Source organism: Plenodomus lingam (assembly GCF_022343315.1).
Source record: "Plenodomus lingam strain CAN1 chromosome Unknown contig_6, whole genome shotgun sequence".
In the NCBI taxonomy this organism is placed as follows: Eukaryota; Fungi; Ascomycota; class Dothideomycetes; order Pleosporales; family Leptosphaeriaceae; genus Plenodomus; species Plenodomus lingam.
In genome coordinates this window covers 757501-773859 of record NW_027093966.1, presented here as the reverse complement: position 1 = coordinate 773859, position 16359 = coordinate 757501, and the positions used below count along the sequence as shown (strand labels likewise).

Genomic DNA, 16359 nt, shown 5'->3' with positions numbered 1-16359 from the left:
ACATCCGCATCTACACCTCCCTTGGATTACACTTTCCGTCACATGCAACACCAAACACACCGCGCTTCCACTTTATATTTTCATGTTCCACAATGATCTTGTTTGAGCGTGACGTCGTGCTAAAAAAGTTGGGTATAGGGTATCATGGGCCCTCCCCCCCCCCAAAACTCAGATTTCCACATGTGCCGCTCCCTATCCCCTGTCCGGCTCTCGCCTTGGATGAACAAGCGCGACCCGGCCAAGGCTTCGCACACAAACACACGCGCCACACGTCCCGCGCCTCCCGCACACACCTACACCACGCTTCACGCTTCAGCTAGCCAGCCAGCCCGCCCGCCCCCAGCCCAAACAATGCCATCTCGCGCCCACAAAGGAGCAAAGAAAGACGAAGAAAACAAGCCCGAAACGCAATGGCTAGAGAGGCACGAGAAAAGCAAGGAGAAAAGGTATAAAAAAAGGTGGGTATATAATGACGTTGAAAAGCGCGGTTGAAAGAGAGAGAGAGACAGAGGAATGAGACGAGTAATATGAGTAATGGCAACCCAACGCCGTTGGTATAATCCATACCCCATGTCCAATGACCCAGGGACCCATATCCCACGCATGCCCATGCCCATGCCCCCATCATGCGAAAAGGAATTCGTTAGCGTAGCGATAAAAGTAAAAAAAAACCAACAACAAAATGCGACGATTGTAATCTCCAATGAAGCCTTGGCGGCCCAGCAATGCTTCATTTCTTCATTTCTTCATTTTTCGTCTTCTTCATCATCTTCTTCACGCCTCAGCCTTGAGATAGCGCGCCAGCACACTCGTCTCGGGCACATGCAGCACATGATCCGCCTTGCGCGCGGGCCAGGGCTCGTGCTCCCACTTGTGCGTCAGCGTGGTAGCATGCTGGGCCTCGTAGTCGCGCTTCCACACTTCGAAGCGGAGGTCCCAGCGCTGGAGGAGGCGTTTGCGGCGGGCGTCGATGACGGCGTGTAGGCGCTCTAGTTCCTCCTTTTGCCTTTTCTGCTCGGCCATCGTCTCCCGTTGGTGCGCGGCGTCGAGTGCGTCGAGCTCGGCCTCTTGCTTTTCGATTCGGCGCTGCATTTCCCGCTCTTGGCGGGCGCGCAGCACGTTGATCGCGTTTTCGTGTTTGCGTGGCAGGTTGGCTTGGAGGAGGCGTTGGTGGTCGAGTTTCTTAAAGTCTTCTTCGGAAACAACGTGCGGGTGGTCGGGGTGGGTTGCATTGGTGCCGAGACAGTAGGCGTACATGTGCTTGAGCGCGGTGGCTACGTTTTGCGTTTCTTGTTCGTGTGCTTGACGGAGGTCGTGTTCTGCGCCGATTTGCCGTTCCTCGAGATGCTCAAGGTCTTGTGCGTGCTGCGGATTGTGAGCAAGCCGATAGGCAATACCTGACTTTGTGCTATATTACCTGTTCTATGCGCTCCTTTCTGCTGGCCTCGTGTTGGGCTGTCAATTGCTGTAGGGTACTCTGATGGTGTGCAGCTAATGCTTTCCATTGGCTGCACTCAAACATGGCAACACGCTCAAATTGCTCCTTTTGCTCTGCTTTGAAGTTGGCAGAGGCTTCGTTTGCAAGAGCAGAATCCACCTTGATTTCTTGATGCCTCGTCCGCCGAGGGCCCGCATTGGGGGCGACTGGGGTTGTCACAGGTGAGGGCGAACACTCGGAGGAGCGGGGTAAGTCAATCGAGGAAATGCTGTTCTCGCCGTACGCAGAGTCAGGTAGGGAACCCAAATCAGGCGACGGAAGTCCACGGCCGCCAACGGGAAGATCCGCTCCTGGTTTGGAGACGATGGCGTGCAAGAGCGTATGTGGAAGGGCTATACCGCAGCAATTCGGGACAGTTTCCTTTCCCTTGGCCAGTGCTTCTTGGACGTGCACTTGAATGGCCAGTGTGGACAGCGTGTGACCACAGTCCAGTTTGATCGCTTGAGATTTGCTGTTGTGGTGTCCATGGTGCGACCGAGACGAGCAGGCGCTAGCAAGGTTGTTTGTCAGTCGTGTCATTGCGAATGATGTCACAAGAACCTCACCTCGAGTGTTTTCTGAAGAAGGAAAACAAGTGAGACGCTCGCTTTCTTCGTGGCTGCTGTTGTTGGTGTTGAAGGAAGGAAGAGGTGCTGGACAGGGCAGATTGGGTGACGGATGAGGGGGACTTTGCATGTGCCGACTTGGGTCTGGATGTGGCTTCATGATAATAATGCTGCTGCTGCTGCTGCTGCTGCTGCTGCTGCTGATGATGATGTTGGTGGTGGTGCGTGGCTGTTGGACCTGGCTGCACGGCCGAAAGCGAAGCTCGCGCGAGTCTCGGTGGGACTAGGCGGGCAGGCGACCTGTCCTTGGAGAAGGAATAGGCAAAGGAGGAGTAGACATGATCTCTCGAGGCGCGAGAGGCAGCCGAGGTGAGACTGGTCGACTCTGTTTCCTGCGAGTGAAGCGACATGGACGAGGCACGATCACTATCCGCAGTCATGGTCGACAGGGCGCGCGAGATATACTGTGGTGGGCACAAATCTCGGCCAGGGTCCTGGATGCCCGTTCCGGCGGCAAGCAAGGTTCGCTCGGCATCGGCCTCGTCCTCGCTCGGGCGGGCAGGGAGAGCCAGGGCTTCGGTGGCGTAGAGGGTGTCGTCGAAGATGAGTGCGCTGGTGAGGGCCATGATGGAGTGAATGCCCATGGCAGCAGGCATTGCGCCAGCGACGGGACATGCATGGAGGGTTTGCCGTCGTGACGTTAGAAGAGGCTCGAGCGAGACATGCGGGCGGGCGGCGGGATGGGACGATCCTTTTGACGTGATACTCTATGGGCCGCGGTTGGTAATGTACAGAGTACGGTGCCGGCAACGGTTAACGGTTAACGGTTCAGGGTAGGTAAGGTAGCCTTGGGATGGACGAATTTCTCCTTTGGGACACGGCGACGTCTTTGTGCGTCTCTCGGACCACACCAGCTGGATGCAGTCAAAGTAAGCAAGCAAGTAAGCAAGCCAAAGAGATGAAGTATCCCAAAAGAATCCAGTAACAATAAAAAAGGCAAAAAACTCAGTCGTCCCTCTGGATGGGATGCATTGTTTGAAAGAAGATGAAATCAATACTAATCGAGCGTGCAGGGAAAGGGAAGACGAAGAAAAAGAAGAAGAAGAAGAAGAAGAAGAAGAAGAAGAAGAAGAAGAAGAAGAAAAAAGCCAGGCCAGCGAGAAGAAGGATTGCCACGCTAACAATGGGGGAGCGCAAAAAGAAGCGTTGCCAGCAAGCAGCCCTCTCTCAGCCCTTGGGTTGACAAGTTGACTTTGTTTGAACGGCCGGCCAATCATGTCCCTCCCCATCCTCCCATGATCCCCTCCCCCCTCCGCCCCGTTGCCAACGCCCACTTTCTGGTCCCTACCTAGAGTACATAGTAGAGTCGCCCAGCCCCCAGCTTCCGTTTTCATTTCTACCGCGCTTGAGACAACGGGCCGGCCTAGGAGTAGGATGCTTGTTGGTGGATGCAAAGTGACGGGGAGAGGCGTGGAATTTGTCTTGTTGTCCACATGCAGCCAACGACACAGCTCAGTCTGGGATGCTTACTTTCCTTTCTTTCCTTTCTTTCCTTTCTTTCCTTTCTTTCCTTTCTTTCCTTTCTTTCCTTTCTTTCCTTTCTTTCCTTTCTTTCCTTTCTTTTTCTCTCTCTCTGTCTGTCTGTCTCTTTGCAGCAGGACCGCTCGATGCCTCACAATCAACCCAACGCATCAAAACGGCCGAAACACGTCCAGTGTACAGTAGCCATGTATGTAGTAGAGTAGGCATCTCCTAGTTCGCTCTCAAGCTGCCGGCGCCAGTAATGTGCGGGCAAAGAAACCCAACCCTTGCTTGCAGCCTGCGCCCGCCCGTCACACCCCAAAAACAGGTGCAAGCCAGGGCTCTCCCGACCGAAGTAGTCCCGTTTGGCTCGCTCTGCTGTGGACAAGACAAGACGTCTCTTTCGCAGCCCAGTTCCGATAGGTTGCGAGTCTGACTACTGTGCAGTCTGCACTCTAGAGTACTGTGTACTTGTGTATGTATGCAGATCTTGCTCGTCAAGACTTGGGCGCAACAGACGGGTGACTGGACGGGACAGGATGGGGGGAATGGTAGCTCATGCTGGCCCAGATGTGCATGCGATGTGGCTCAAGTGGGCGAGTCAAAAGTTGGACAAGGTGTACCGAGTACGTCGATGTGATGGGATTTTCCATTCCGTCCCTCTTTTCACACCTGCTTTTGGCTGTTGCTGATCAAGGTTCTCAACGGGAAATCCCTTGGTCTTCATGCACCCGCCTACTGATCAAACTCACCCGGTGAAGCAAACCCACTCCACTTGGCTACCCCCACGCCGTGCCCACACAAAACACAACTCACCGCCCCCAACTCCCATCATCCTGCCCACACCACAACCCCCGCCTATTCTACCACACAAGCCAAACCAGCAAACCAGCAAACCAGCAAACCTCCACCAAAAACACCCCCCAGACGCGCCGTGACCATGCCTCACCCCCCAAACCCAGTCCTCCCCGTGATCAAGCACCCACACTAGCCCGAATCCAGCAATGACGTCAACTTGAACAGCAGCTCACCGTCAAACATCCTTGATCACACAACCCTTGTCTCTGCAGCGTCCAACACAGGCTGGCCTGCCTTGCTTTGCCTTGCCTTGCCTTGTCTTGTCTTCACATCCCGCGCAAAGCTGATAAACGCACATGCACATGGCTACATGTATGTAGTAGAGTCCATCTCACACCTCCCTCTCTCTCTCCTCTCCCACACCTCCCTCCCTCCTCTTGACAACTCACGCCTTCCTCCCTGCGCCCAAAGCAAGGCCCCCAAGACATTCCCCCACCTCCTAGTCCAAGACACGCACACCGCCTGATGGATCTGGCATGCATGCTACTTTGGTCTGGGTCTGGGTCTGGGTCTGGGCCTGGGGGTTGAAGAGGAGGAGATGAGGAGGTTGATGGGGTATGGGAGGATAGGTGGTGGAGCATGTGGCAAGGGGAACTGCGGGAGGGAAGGAGAGGCCTTCTCTATTTTACTCGAGAGCGAGGTGGATTTGGGGATACAAGGGCTGGATATTGTATTGAGAGACTTGTGGCCCTATACTCGGATTGAATGGACAAGAGATGATCCCCCTGATCCCCATGTCCATTTCCGTGTCCATGCCCAAGCCATATAGAAAACCTTCCAAGCAATGTGGGTGTCATTACCCACCAGAACAGGCACGCACTATATGCACCCGATTCAACTCAACCTGTCCTATCCATCCATCCATCCATCCTATATACATACAACGCAGTCCCAAACCCAAACAGAACCCCCCCCCACTAATCTCAGGGAAAACGAACCAAAAAAAAAACGCCCATGTAATATGCAAGTGCAGTCGCGATGCCAGTCCCAGGCCGAACCACGGCGATTTCCAGGATGATGATGATGTTGAGAACAAGGGGAAAGAAGGGCAAGAAGAATCGGCAAGAAAAGAAAAACAGCAAAAAAAAGGAGGCGGGAGATAGGTAGGCCTTTCCATCCCATCTTCAACAAGTCTGAATTTACCCAGAAATCAAGACCCAGAGGAGGAAAACTATTCATGTCAGCTAGATGCCCCACTTCATCTTCAAACAAAAGCGAGACAAGGGCAGAGCAAAAAAAAAAAAAAAAAACTTACAAATCATCAACACGCCAAACATCTTGGCGACCAGCCAGCGATTGCCCTGCACCCGACTCCAATACTTCATCAACTCGCGCTGCGCACCCTCGACATTGTCCACCACGTCTTCCGTATTCGCGTCGATGCGCTGAATCTGCTCGCCCTGCTCCGACACCATTTGCGCGAGCTGGCTAAAGATGCCGCCGAGTTCTTGGATGGTGGACTCAATGGACTCAATGGCACGCCCGCGTTCCTGGATGTATTGGTTTTGCGGCTGGGCTTCCTCCATGAGCAGGAGCTGGGCGTCGGATTGGGGCCCGCCGCGTGTGAGGGCCGAGGAGCCCGAGGGTTCGAGCGAGAGGAGGTCTTGTTGCGCCGCACTCGTGTTTCTGGCGAAGCCGCCGGGGGAGCGGCCGCGTTGGGGGGTTTGGTAGAGGGGCGAGTCGGTGCGGCTGGGGTCGAGGTTGGCGTGGGATTGGGTTGCGGCGGTGGAGAGGAATTGTTCGGTGCGCGAGCGCGAGGCTTGCATGTTTTTTGTGCGCACTTCGAGCACGTCTTTGAAGTTGGTGCCCACGTTTTGGAGCTTGTCTTTGAGGAGTATGACGATGTTGCTGTTGTGCTCGCCTTCCTGGTCTACCCCGGGCTTGGACTTGGGATGTTGCTTGCTGTTCATTTGTTGCAGGGCTTGCACCTGTCCAGAGAGCGCTGTCATGTCTTGCTTGATGACAAACGTGAGCTCGTCGAATTCCACGGGCCGGTCGTCGAACAGCGTCTTGCGCTTCGCCAGCTGGGAGAGACGCTGCAGCTTTTGCATTGTGCTGGACACGCCTCGCGCGACTTCGGCAGCACTGCGCGCAAATTCAGAGCGCTGGCGCTGCGGGCTGCTGTTTGCTTGGGCCTTTTCTTGTGCTGTGAGGAGCGACTGTCGCTGGGCGCCCGTCTTGGATTGCGCCTGCCGCCGTTGGGCTTGGGCGAGGATGGCCTTGAACTCATCCGTGCGGTCTTGTATCGACACGGCCATTGTGTATGTGAAGAGGGGGTATGGTAGTGGTGGATGTCGAGAGGAAATAGGAGAAGAAGACGTTTACACCTGCGAGGCGTTCTGCAGGCGCTACGAACGCGTGGGCGGCTTCCGGGAGATGCGCGGGGGCAGGAGCGAGTCGCGTCTGTCTAGGTGTAGAAGTGAATCACGGCGAATACTATGCGCAACACGGTGCGGACCAAGTTCTGTTTCGATGCGATGGGATACGGGATCTGGCCGCTTGTGGGATGCGCAAGGGGGGGGCGTAGGAAGGGTCGAGGACAGTGACTGATTGAGGTGCGTGAATTTCAGTCGATTTCGCTTCACGACCACGACTACTGTGTTGCGAAACGTGGTGGGCGGGGGGGGGAAGGGGGCGCGACAGGGCCTGTGAGGTTTGCTGGCGAGTTGTGCAAGAAATGTGGTTTTCTTGTGTAGGGTCAGTGTGATGGTACAGGAAAGGGTGCAGGTGGCAGAAGTTCCAGGTGGTGGTAACCAATGTGGTTAGTCTCTTTCCCCAAGGCCGAGAGCGGCTGCTGGCCCACCGAAAGTGACGCATCTGCCACACATCCAAACAAGCTATACTCATGCGCTCGGGTAGTTTGAGTATCATGTGATTTGCCACTGCTACATCCTGGCTGTTTTCATAGCACAAGACAAGTAACGTGATCCTCAAACTAGCCGAGATAGCTAGTAGTAAGTGTCAAGTTACAGTAAGTAAGTCAACCCCCCCCCCCCCACACCTCCCCAGTGTGGCTGAAGAGAGCACCGAAACAAACCACAAGCCCTATACCTAAGCTAGGTACTGTACAAGCTGTGCGCACCTTGGAAGACGTCGCGACTTGCCCCTACTAGGTACTCTACATGGAGCAAAGAGCGGGACGAGTAAGGACTCTCAATGGACTATCTGTCATGTTTCTACTAGGCATGGGACTACTCTGTAGGGATGTACACGGTGCAGGAAACAAGGAAGCACATGGTGCGCATGTCCATTCCTATTCCTACATGTCAGCATCACCTGTCTCGGTCTTTCGGTCGCTCTTCCTATCGCCTGCTCCCCTCTTTGACGTGAGATGAGATGGCCGACGTCGTATTGTAATTATTGTCTATTTGTCTACTATAATCTAATCGGGCGAGGCCGTGTTCACGACTGCGCAACCCAACCACCACGAACTGCTGACGTATCTCGACTTGGACGCTTGGCCCCATCATCCCTACGCGCTCCTATACACACCTACCGCGCAGACCTCACGCGCCACACCCACGGCAAAAACCCCCAACGGCCAACGGCCAGCTGCATACTGGACGCCGTCTGCCTCGGACACAGTGCGCTCTATCCGTTGCATGCGCAGTAGGAATCTGCTCAACTCACGCCGCTTGTGGCCCGGAGGCGAAAACCACCGCCCGTTGAGTGGAGTCACACCCATCTGCTCCAGCCTGACATAATACTTTGTACCAGACCTACATAGTATATCGAAACCGCTCACATCATGTCCGGCCCATTCCGCTTCAATCAGGAGCCGGTGCGGTCGCCGCTGTAAGTACCCGGCGCTGCCACACTCGGCCCCAAGCAAGGCAGTGACGACTGACATCATGGACTAGCGACCGCTCCGCATCACCCTTCTCTGGCCAGCCCGTCAATTTCAAGACCAACGTCAACCGGGCCAAGACGAAGAAATGGGTGCAGGCCAAGAAGAATGCCTACGACGGCGACGACTGGGGCGGCTATGACGAGTACGACGAGTATGGCGTCAACCAAGAACCCCAGCACCATACCGGCGGACTGCAGCCTGGGCAGAGATATCATGCTCAGGACCAGCCTTCGAGAAGCTTCACAGAGCCTGCTCCTCAGGCCATTCTCCCCAAGGCGCGCAGAAACTCTTTCGAGCAGGGCGAGGAACAGAGGGCCTTTTCCGCCACAATCCCCCACCCACAATATGGAGCCGGCTCGTCCTTGGAGGACCCTCAACGACTGGGAGACAGTCGTGCACACAAAGAGGACCACGAGCCGCAGCCACAACGGCAACAAGAGACCGGTCCTACGGCTACGCTTCCGCCTCTCCAAACGCGCATTTCGCAGGTGCCAAACGACTTCAACTCGCCCTCGAACACACAGTTTCCCCCGCGCAAGAGCAGCATAAGCCAGGTCGAGTCGCCTGCTGCATCGCCTATCGTATCACCCCGCTCGCGCACGGGCAGCCACTCCGATAAGCCATTGCCATTCATACGTCCAGCCGACATCTACAGAAGGGTCGAGGAGGAGCGAGTGCGGGAGCGTGCATCGCTGGATTCATCCCGACCCAGTCTGGACTCGCTGACCTCTCGTCCCAAAGAGGACGTTTCATCCCCAACGGACGCCAGCAAAACGCTGCATCCCCTGGAGACGGTCGCAGAGCGCAAGAGCGAGTATTTGCCCGATTTCCATGCTGCGGACCCACAAAACGGCAAGCAAGCTGTTGTACCACCCTCTGATGACCAGGGTCTGCGATCAGTCGTGAACAACGCGTTTGTGCGCAATGACGACCAGAAATCTGTACCGCCCACGCCGATATCAAAGGACTCCAGTTCCAACATGTCCCGTGCCAATACGGGGAGTACTACGGGCATCAGTCCAATCATGAGCAGGGTGCCGAGTTCGGCGACGTCAGCCATGAAGATTCGCAACCAGACTGCTGAGGGTAGCACACCCGCGATTGCAGAGGAACCTGCTGCCAGCGACGTAGCGTCACCTGCTGCCGTGCCAACATCCGCAGGCGAATCTCCACCGACAAATAACAACCCACAACATCCAACGGCAGGTCATTCCCGTGACATTTCTGCTTCATCGCTACCCCGCAGTGGATTCGCAACCCCGACTCGTGGCGATAGCCCTGCGCGATCCTCTGTGATAGCCACATCACCAAAGGACCTACCACAGCCAATAACAGCTCAGATCACCACTGAAAATCTCGACTCACCTGACGCAATGGAAGGAGGTCTTGCAGGCCCATCGCCCGCATACGCAAACCGAGAAGCTGACCTTGCGAACGAAGCAAAACACAGTACCACTGGTGTCAACTCTCAGCTTGGTGCAGCAGAGACCCAGTCGCAGAAGGCTTTTCTGGACTCCCACACTGCGCAGTCTCCGGTACAAGACGCCATCCCGCGCGATCGCTCAGAATCACCCAGCAAAGGTCGTGTGCAAGCGTTGGCTGGCAAGTTCGGCGATGTCTCGCATTCCAGGCGCGGTTCCACGCAGTCCAACATGTCAAGGAATAGCGTGCAATCCTGGGAAAATAGCAGGAATAATTCACGGGCAGCGTCGCCAACAAAGGCGAGCCCCAGCAAACCCAGTAGTCCAGTAAAGGAATTTCGTCCGCACCTTCCCGGTCAATGGGAGTCTTATGCCACGACCGTCAACACCCCTTCTGAACAAGGCGATCGTGGCAAAGAGCTATCCTCGACGAGCAACCGTGTCTCGTCCCCATTGGACGCGGTCGACTTGACAGCGACTACAGCCAAGCAGCAAGTGGCAGGAGCTGATGCCTCTGCAGTTTCGCACACTCATACCACACTTGCAGAAGACCCTATCGCCGCACTCAAAGACGCTGGATCTGCCATGGTCGAGTCAATTCGAACAACGGTTGGGCTCCAGGATACCGCCTCTGAGTCCCAGCATGAACCCAAGGGCAAACCAGCACATGGCAACATGTATGTACCACGACCTCTGCAGCTGGAAAGAACCATATCCTCACAATCGAGTATACCGCCCACTCCGCCAGAAGAGAACACAGCAGAGTTGGAGGTTGCGCACTCTCCACCAGTAACAGAGCAGTCTTCTGGCGTGTTGACAGGCCAGCAGAGCCCGATTATAGATACTCCATTGAGTACAGAGCTATCTGCCGGTGACGAAGAAAGCGATCGCTTGCGCAAAGAGATCGTCGCCAGTTTGTCTCCGGTCAGAGCCACAACGGACGACACTGGCGAAAGTAATCGTGCATCCCTTCGGCCCCTCAGTTCGCCCAACAACCGTGCCAGCTCCATTCTACCAAGCGAGTACGATATGTACTGGGCGGAAGAGGACAGTAATACCCCACGACTGTCGCAAAATTTGGAGCAAAGCGATCTCGTCACCCCGCCTGTGGCTGCTGCCTCCACCGTCACAGATAGTGAGGAACCTGCCAAGCCATCACTGCTCAACCGCTTTAGCTGGGAAGCGAACAACCCGCAGCTACTGCAACAGGGAGCTTCGCTGTCTGCTGTCATGTTGGAACATACCAAGTCCCCACAAACCGAGAGTAAATCATCGCCCACAGGGCCCACACGGGAGCATGCTGCAAAACAAGAACACGAACGACAGCAATCATTGGGAGGCATTTCAGATTCTCAGCCTGGCCCAGATCATGTCATCACAGTGACCAAACCAGATCCCGTCACCGATCCCAGGCCTGAAGAGCAACCTTCAACTCCACCACTGGATGCGAAGTCTCTGACGAGTCCTACCCGAGAGCATACGAGGTCACCCGGCCTACACGTTGTCAATACCCGAGAGGATCCTGAGGCAGTCGATCTTCCGCCGAGGTTCAGTGCTGATCAAGAACAAGCCCCAAGATTCAGTCCAGAAGATAATGTAGGACTGACTCCTCTACCACAAAGCAATGTACCCCCACCAGTTCAAGAGACTACAAACGAAATACCCACACAAGAGACGACAAAAGAAATGCCCAAACAAGAGACGACAAACGAAATGCCCAAAAACTCCATATCACGCGAGGCTTCAGTCGTCTCACGGACCGAGAAACCGCTGGGCGCTCGAGAAATTGCAACAATCAGTTCAACGGCGGAAAGGATTGCCACCTACAACGCAACGCGCGAACAGTGGGCCGCGGTCGATCATGGACTTCAAAGTTGGCTCACATCCACAATTGAAGCGAATCCAGAGTTATCTACTGCATCCTTCCCCTTGCAGCGGGTACCTACTGCGTCAACCCGCCACAAACATTCAGGCTCCCTCGCGCTGCTTGGAAAGTTTGGTGGAACAAGCCATCACGAACCGAGCCCCGAACAGTCCAGTTCTGCCGGTGCTTCGGTTCCTGCGGCCTCATCATCACCTACTCCTACTCGACCCTCTATTCCGGGATTTGGGGGACGTGTTGGCAGCCAAAACATGCAGCTGAAAGGGGAGAAGCTGCTTCATACTGCGAATGTGTTGGGTGGGAAGGGAATGACTAGTGCAAAAGGCCTGTTCGCAAAGGGCAAAAGCCGCTTTGGTCGTGATAAACAGGTACAATGATCTCTTCGCTCCTAACCATTTTGTCTCGCATCACTTTCACAATACTGCCAAGGTGATGAAACAGGCACAGGCAGACATGGGAATAGAAATTCGTGGACCCGGATTTGGCGATGTACCTTTTAAGCTTTATTTCAACTTTTATTCTTCGTACCTGATCCACGGTGTCATGCCGGTAATTTTGTAATGATCCCAATGCTATAGAGATGCGGTACGCACCTCCCTACTCCATGTCCATTTGCTGATGTGATGCGCCGTGCAGACCTCCCTCTCCGGACGCGGCTCTGTGCCCTTGTCTCGGGAAGCCTCTGAAGATCCCGAAAAGAGGCCGAGTCGATCAGCAAGCTCGACGGTGAGGATGGCGACGCTAGAGGTGCCGGTGATACGCCCACGAGCAGAGGCGAGTTACCCCGATGACGAAACGAGAAGTCGAAGGCTCTCTTTCTCGTCAGCATTGCGGCGCGTTAGTCGGTCAAGAAGTCGACCCAACAGCATTGCTCTATCGTGTAGCATACCTTCAATATTCGGGAACACGCCGAAAGACGCGCCGCCTACTGAACGGTCTCGGTTCTTTGGCGGAAGTAGTCGACCGCACTCGTTTCATGCCCCAGAGTCTTGGGATTCCTCTCGTGATGGAATGCATCGATCTGCAACAGAACCATTGAGTTCTACAACCCCATCCAGGTTCGAGTCTCGTCTGGGCATACTACCGTCGCCTGCGAAAAGCATATTCCCGAATGAAGACCAAAGCTCTGTGGAGGTGCCTCCTGTACCGCCTATTCCCAATGTGGTTGCACAAAGACATCACCGTAGGATGAGTCAGGACAGCGCCCATCGAATGCTCCAATCGGTCATCCGATACTCTACACCTCCAGCGGGAAGTCTTGGTGCGAGGCCCGCTTCGCGACCCACCTCGAGGAAGTCAGATACCGGGGCAGGTGCTCAAGAAGTATTTGAGGCATGGAAAGGCCCAGGGGTATCTGAAACAATGTTAGTGATGCCGGGGGACGTTGAACACCCTGCTCTGCGTCGTGTTCGACCCAATTCCGCGCCACATGTACCGCCTCAGCAGGTAAACAACAACATTGATGTCAATCGCAGATCACTTTCTGCAATACTGGGGCCTATGCCGTTCACAATTGCACCTGCCGAGCTCATGATGCTTGCACAGGCCAACGAGGAGAAGAAGCAAAAGAAGAAGAACATGCATCAAATATCAACTACCGTGAGCCGCGACAGTGCCGAATATGATAGAGCCTCGCGGTCGGATCATGACAAAATGTTGACTTCCGCTGAACCCTCGGCTGATTCCCTCACCCGCTCGGTTCCCCGTGACGATGACCAACCACGACACGGTCGGGATCTTGTGTCAATATCTTTTGAGCGTGGCCAAAACTGGCCAATTGTGTCGTCTCCGTTCCCTACACCGCATCCTGTGCATAATAGGAATGCTGCCATGGACCATGTGTGGCAGACTAGCAACAACAGTCCTACTCCATTACCACACTTTACAGTAGACAATATACCTGGAGCCGATGATGGTTCGAACGCGGCTCCAACAAGCCTGTCAAGACGGACAGTTGACATCGTCGGTGTTGGTGATGTCCCAGCCGTGTTGCATCGAGCAGGTAGTGACGAGGTTTCTGTGATGAAAGAAGAAGACGACGACGATGGTGGAAAGTGTCAGCGAATCCATGATACTAGTGAGAGGCACATGTCGTTCCATGCGGGCATGGTCAAGTCTGGCGATGTGACGCCTGTAGCATCCACAGAGAGAGCCAATGCGCCGGTGATAGCAGGCGAATACGAAGAAGGCCGAGGAAGCCAATCGAGTTTATCCAGTCTGAACAGAACTGCACAGAACCCAGAGAGTCACAGACATCGAGCTTACAAGACCGAAGTCATGGGCGCAGGGCATGTATCGAACATCTCGACTGTCTCGTCCGCGATGATGGACGAGGAGACAACCCCAAAGACCGAAAAGATAGATCCGGGGACAACTGTGTGGTTTGCGAAGCGTACATTGCAGCTTCCCGCACACGACGAGCCACACGATAAGCCCGTGCAGGAACTGTCCAAGACCACCAGCTCCGATATGCCCGCTTCATCTAAGGAGGCTGAGGCGGCCAAGGAGAGGCGCAAGCCATTTGGTTCACAGCGTTGGGGGGTTGCGCTCGGACCAGGAGTGAGACGGGACGAGACGCTAATAAATGCAGACTGGGCTCCACACGCGCATGGCAGCCTGGACACAACACGCCCATGCCCAATGCCATACGCTGTCCACGCCGTTGAAGAGTATTCAGCGTCCAACTCAACTCTAGCGACGTTGGATCACGACGAGTCCAATGCTGCGCTTCCTGTGGATTCCGTCTGGCGCGACAACATGAAAGATGAAAGTGATCTTGTTACACCCGTCGCCCCCAACGTGGTGCGCATCGTCGAGAATGGCCCACCAGCGCATAAGGCTGAAGGGGCCTGTGACAATCATGTCAACGCAACTTCTGATGACTACTTTCTGGCCCACCCTGGTTCTTCCGCCCCAATGCAGCATAATAGCAATCGACTGCCCATCCCGAATGCCAACAACATGACTGTGCCGCAAAGATCAAGGTCAATCCTCTCTCAGATATCAGCAATGGTCTCGGATGCAGACAATCTATCCCCAACAGTGAGCACTGGAGGTCGATCCACTCCCTCCACCATTCGCAGGATGCAGGCCGACTCTTCCGCCAAGCCGAATGGACAATCCAAACAGATCATAGTAGACGCTGCCCCCAGCTGGACGAAATCCACAGCATCTGGCCAAGATCCAGCAAACGACTACGACTTATATGAAGACCACAATGGCATCGTCAAGGATCTACCAATGAAGAGCATGCAGCCTTCTCGTGGTGTTGGTCTCCCCAACAGTAGCGCAGCCGAACATCACCCTGTCAAACCTGCATCCACACCAAGAACTGCAAAAGCATCAGCCTCAAGAGACAGAGAGAGACCGCGGTACAATACCGACAGACCAATGAGCTTTGTATCAGGACCCCCTGATGAGGCCGGCAAGCCGCAGGACCAGATCAATCGATTTGGACCTTTCGGGCCACCGAGTGATACGCAAGGAACACAGATTGCAGAACAACGGCAAAGTCATTCTGATCAGGTGCAAATACCATCCATTGGTATGGCATGCTCCTCAGCTGAAAACCTGTATGAACACCATTCGACTACTGATAGCCAACCTGATCCTGTCGGAAAACCAGGAGCGGCTGTAGAGCAGAATCCCATGGCGCAGAGGCAATTTGCTGGCGGAAGGAAGCAGTTCAATCAGCACCAGCAAACGCTGCAACATCGAACCAACGAAAGGAGACGTGATGATTCCACGAATCGAGCACCATCACAGGGTACGGACCAGGTTGTTTTCCTCTCTAAAGACGAGCGTTCCTCGAGCCCCAGATTACCATCCAAGCTCAGGGGTATTGCTGGGAAACAGCAAGACTTGCAGCCACAACCAATGACGCCTCATGAATGGGCCACTTCGATTCTGAGGCCGCAATCTGTGGATCCTGTTCGTAAGCATCCCTTACATGCGGCAGGTAGTAGTAGCTCTGCTGCACAGGAAATCGGTGCACGCAAGCCCGTTGGATCTCACACTCGAAGTTCGCAAGAGTATCGGAATAGCTCAGGCTCTGAATCACCATATCGTCAAGTAAGTCAACCTGTTGCTCCCGCACAACCAGTAGATTTTCCATTCGATGGCAGAAATCCTGGTGATGTTGCGCAGTATCAAGGCAGAACAGTACAGCAATACGATTCAAGCAACCAGACTACTGCATCAGATCCTATATCCAATAAAAAGAAAAAGAGATTCTCGGCGATTGGGGCTCTGTTTGGGCGTGTGGGTACTGCAGGAGATGGATTGCTCGCAAAGTCCAAGGAGAAGAAAGCCCAGAAAGCCCAGAGAAACTCTATTCTAGCTCTATCGCAGACATCCCGAGCTTATGATACCACTCAGCCCCAGGTTCAGCAATCCAAGTCTCAGGAACCTACGCTGGCTTATTATCCTCCTGGCCAACTTCCGCCGCCTTCACTACCGGCAACGCAGCCGACGGGCCCGCGAACCGGATCTTCTCATGCCAAATTGCCTCCAGTCTTGCAAGATGCTCAGAACGTCCCATCACGAATGGAAGTTCCCCGACATTCACGACCACAACAAGGGTTGCAGCAACATCAGCAAGCATCTGGAGCCAAGACCGAATCGGGCTCTGCATACCTCAGGACTAAGCAATTGGCGGAAGAGCATCGTGCTCAGAGAGAACGTGAACTAGCAAATTCTGCATTCGCTAAGGACACGAGCACAGATATTCAGGCATCGTCTCCATCTGTAGATCAGAGGCCCGCTAACCCACGTCAATTTAGCTG

General features: G+C 54.6%; 4 protein-coding genes across 4 annotated transcripts in view; 2 read left to right on the top strand and 2 right to left on the bottom strand.

Moving 5' to 3' along the window:
- Positions 1-774: 774 nt before the first annotated feature.
- IAQ61_009497 (uncharacterized protein) lies at positions 775-2699 on the bottom strand (the record flags this gene model as incomplete). Its single annotated transcript, XM_003838266.1, has 3 exons — positions 775-1365; positions 1418-1988; positions 2044-2699. The coding sequence occupies 3 exons, from the start codon at positions 2697-2699 to the stop codon at positions 775-777; spliced, it is 1818 nt and encodes a 605-aa protein (XP_003838314.1).
- A 389-nt stretch (positions 2700-3088) lies between these two features.
- IAQ61_009496 (uncharacterized protein) lies at positions 3089-3286 on the top strand (the record flags this gene model as incomplete). The annotated part of the gene is made up of 1 exon (XM_066098409.1): positions 3089-3286. The coding sequence occupies one exon, from the start codon at positions 3089-3091 to the stop codon at positions 3284-3286; it is 198 nt and encodes a 65-aa protein (XP_065951568.1).
- A 1731-nt stretch (positions 3287-5017) lies between these two features.
- IAQ61_009495 (uncharacterized protein) lies at positions 5018-7110 on the bottom strand. Its single transcript, XM_003838264.2, has 2 exons — positions 5678-7110; positions 5018-5593 (listed from the first exon to the last, which is right to left on the bottom strand). Exons 1-2 carry the CDS (start codon positions 6678-6680, stop codon positions 5562-5564), a joined length of 1035 nt encoding a protein of 344 aa, XP_003838312.2. The 5' UTR covers positions 6681-7110; the 3' UTR covers positions 5018-5561.
- A 357-nt stretch (positions 7111-7467) lies between these two features.
- IAQ61_009494 (uncharacterized protein) overlaps positions 7468-16359 on the top strand; it is a gene marked incomplete at its 3' end in the record, with an annotated part of 10339 nt that continues 1447 nt past the window's right edge. The window contains exons 1-3 of the mRNA XM_066098408.1: positions 7468-8217; positions 8283-11943; positions 12563-16359. The exon at positions 12563-16359 is cut by the window's right edge and continues 1447 nt beyond it. Of these exons, the coding sequence (XP_065951567.1) occupies positions 8171-8217; positions 8283-11943; positions 12563-16359 (7505 nt within the window). The remainder of the gene's footprint in view (positions 8218-8282; positions 11944-12562) is intronic.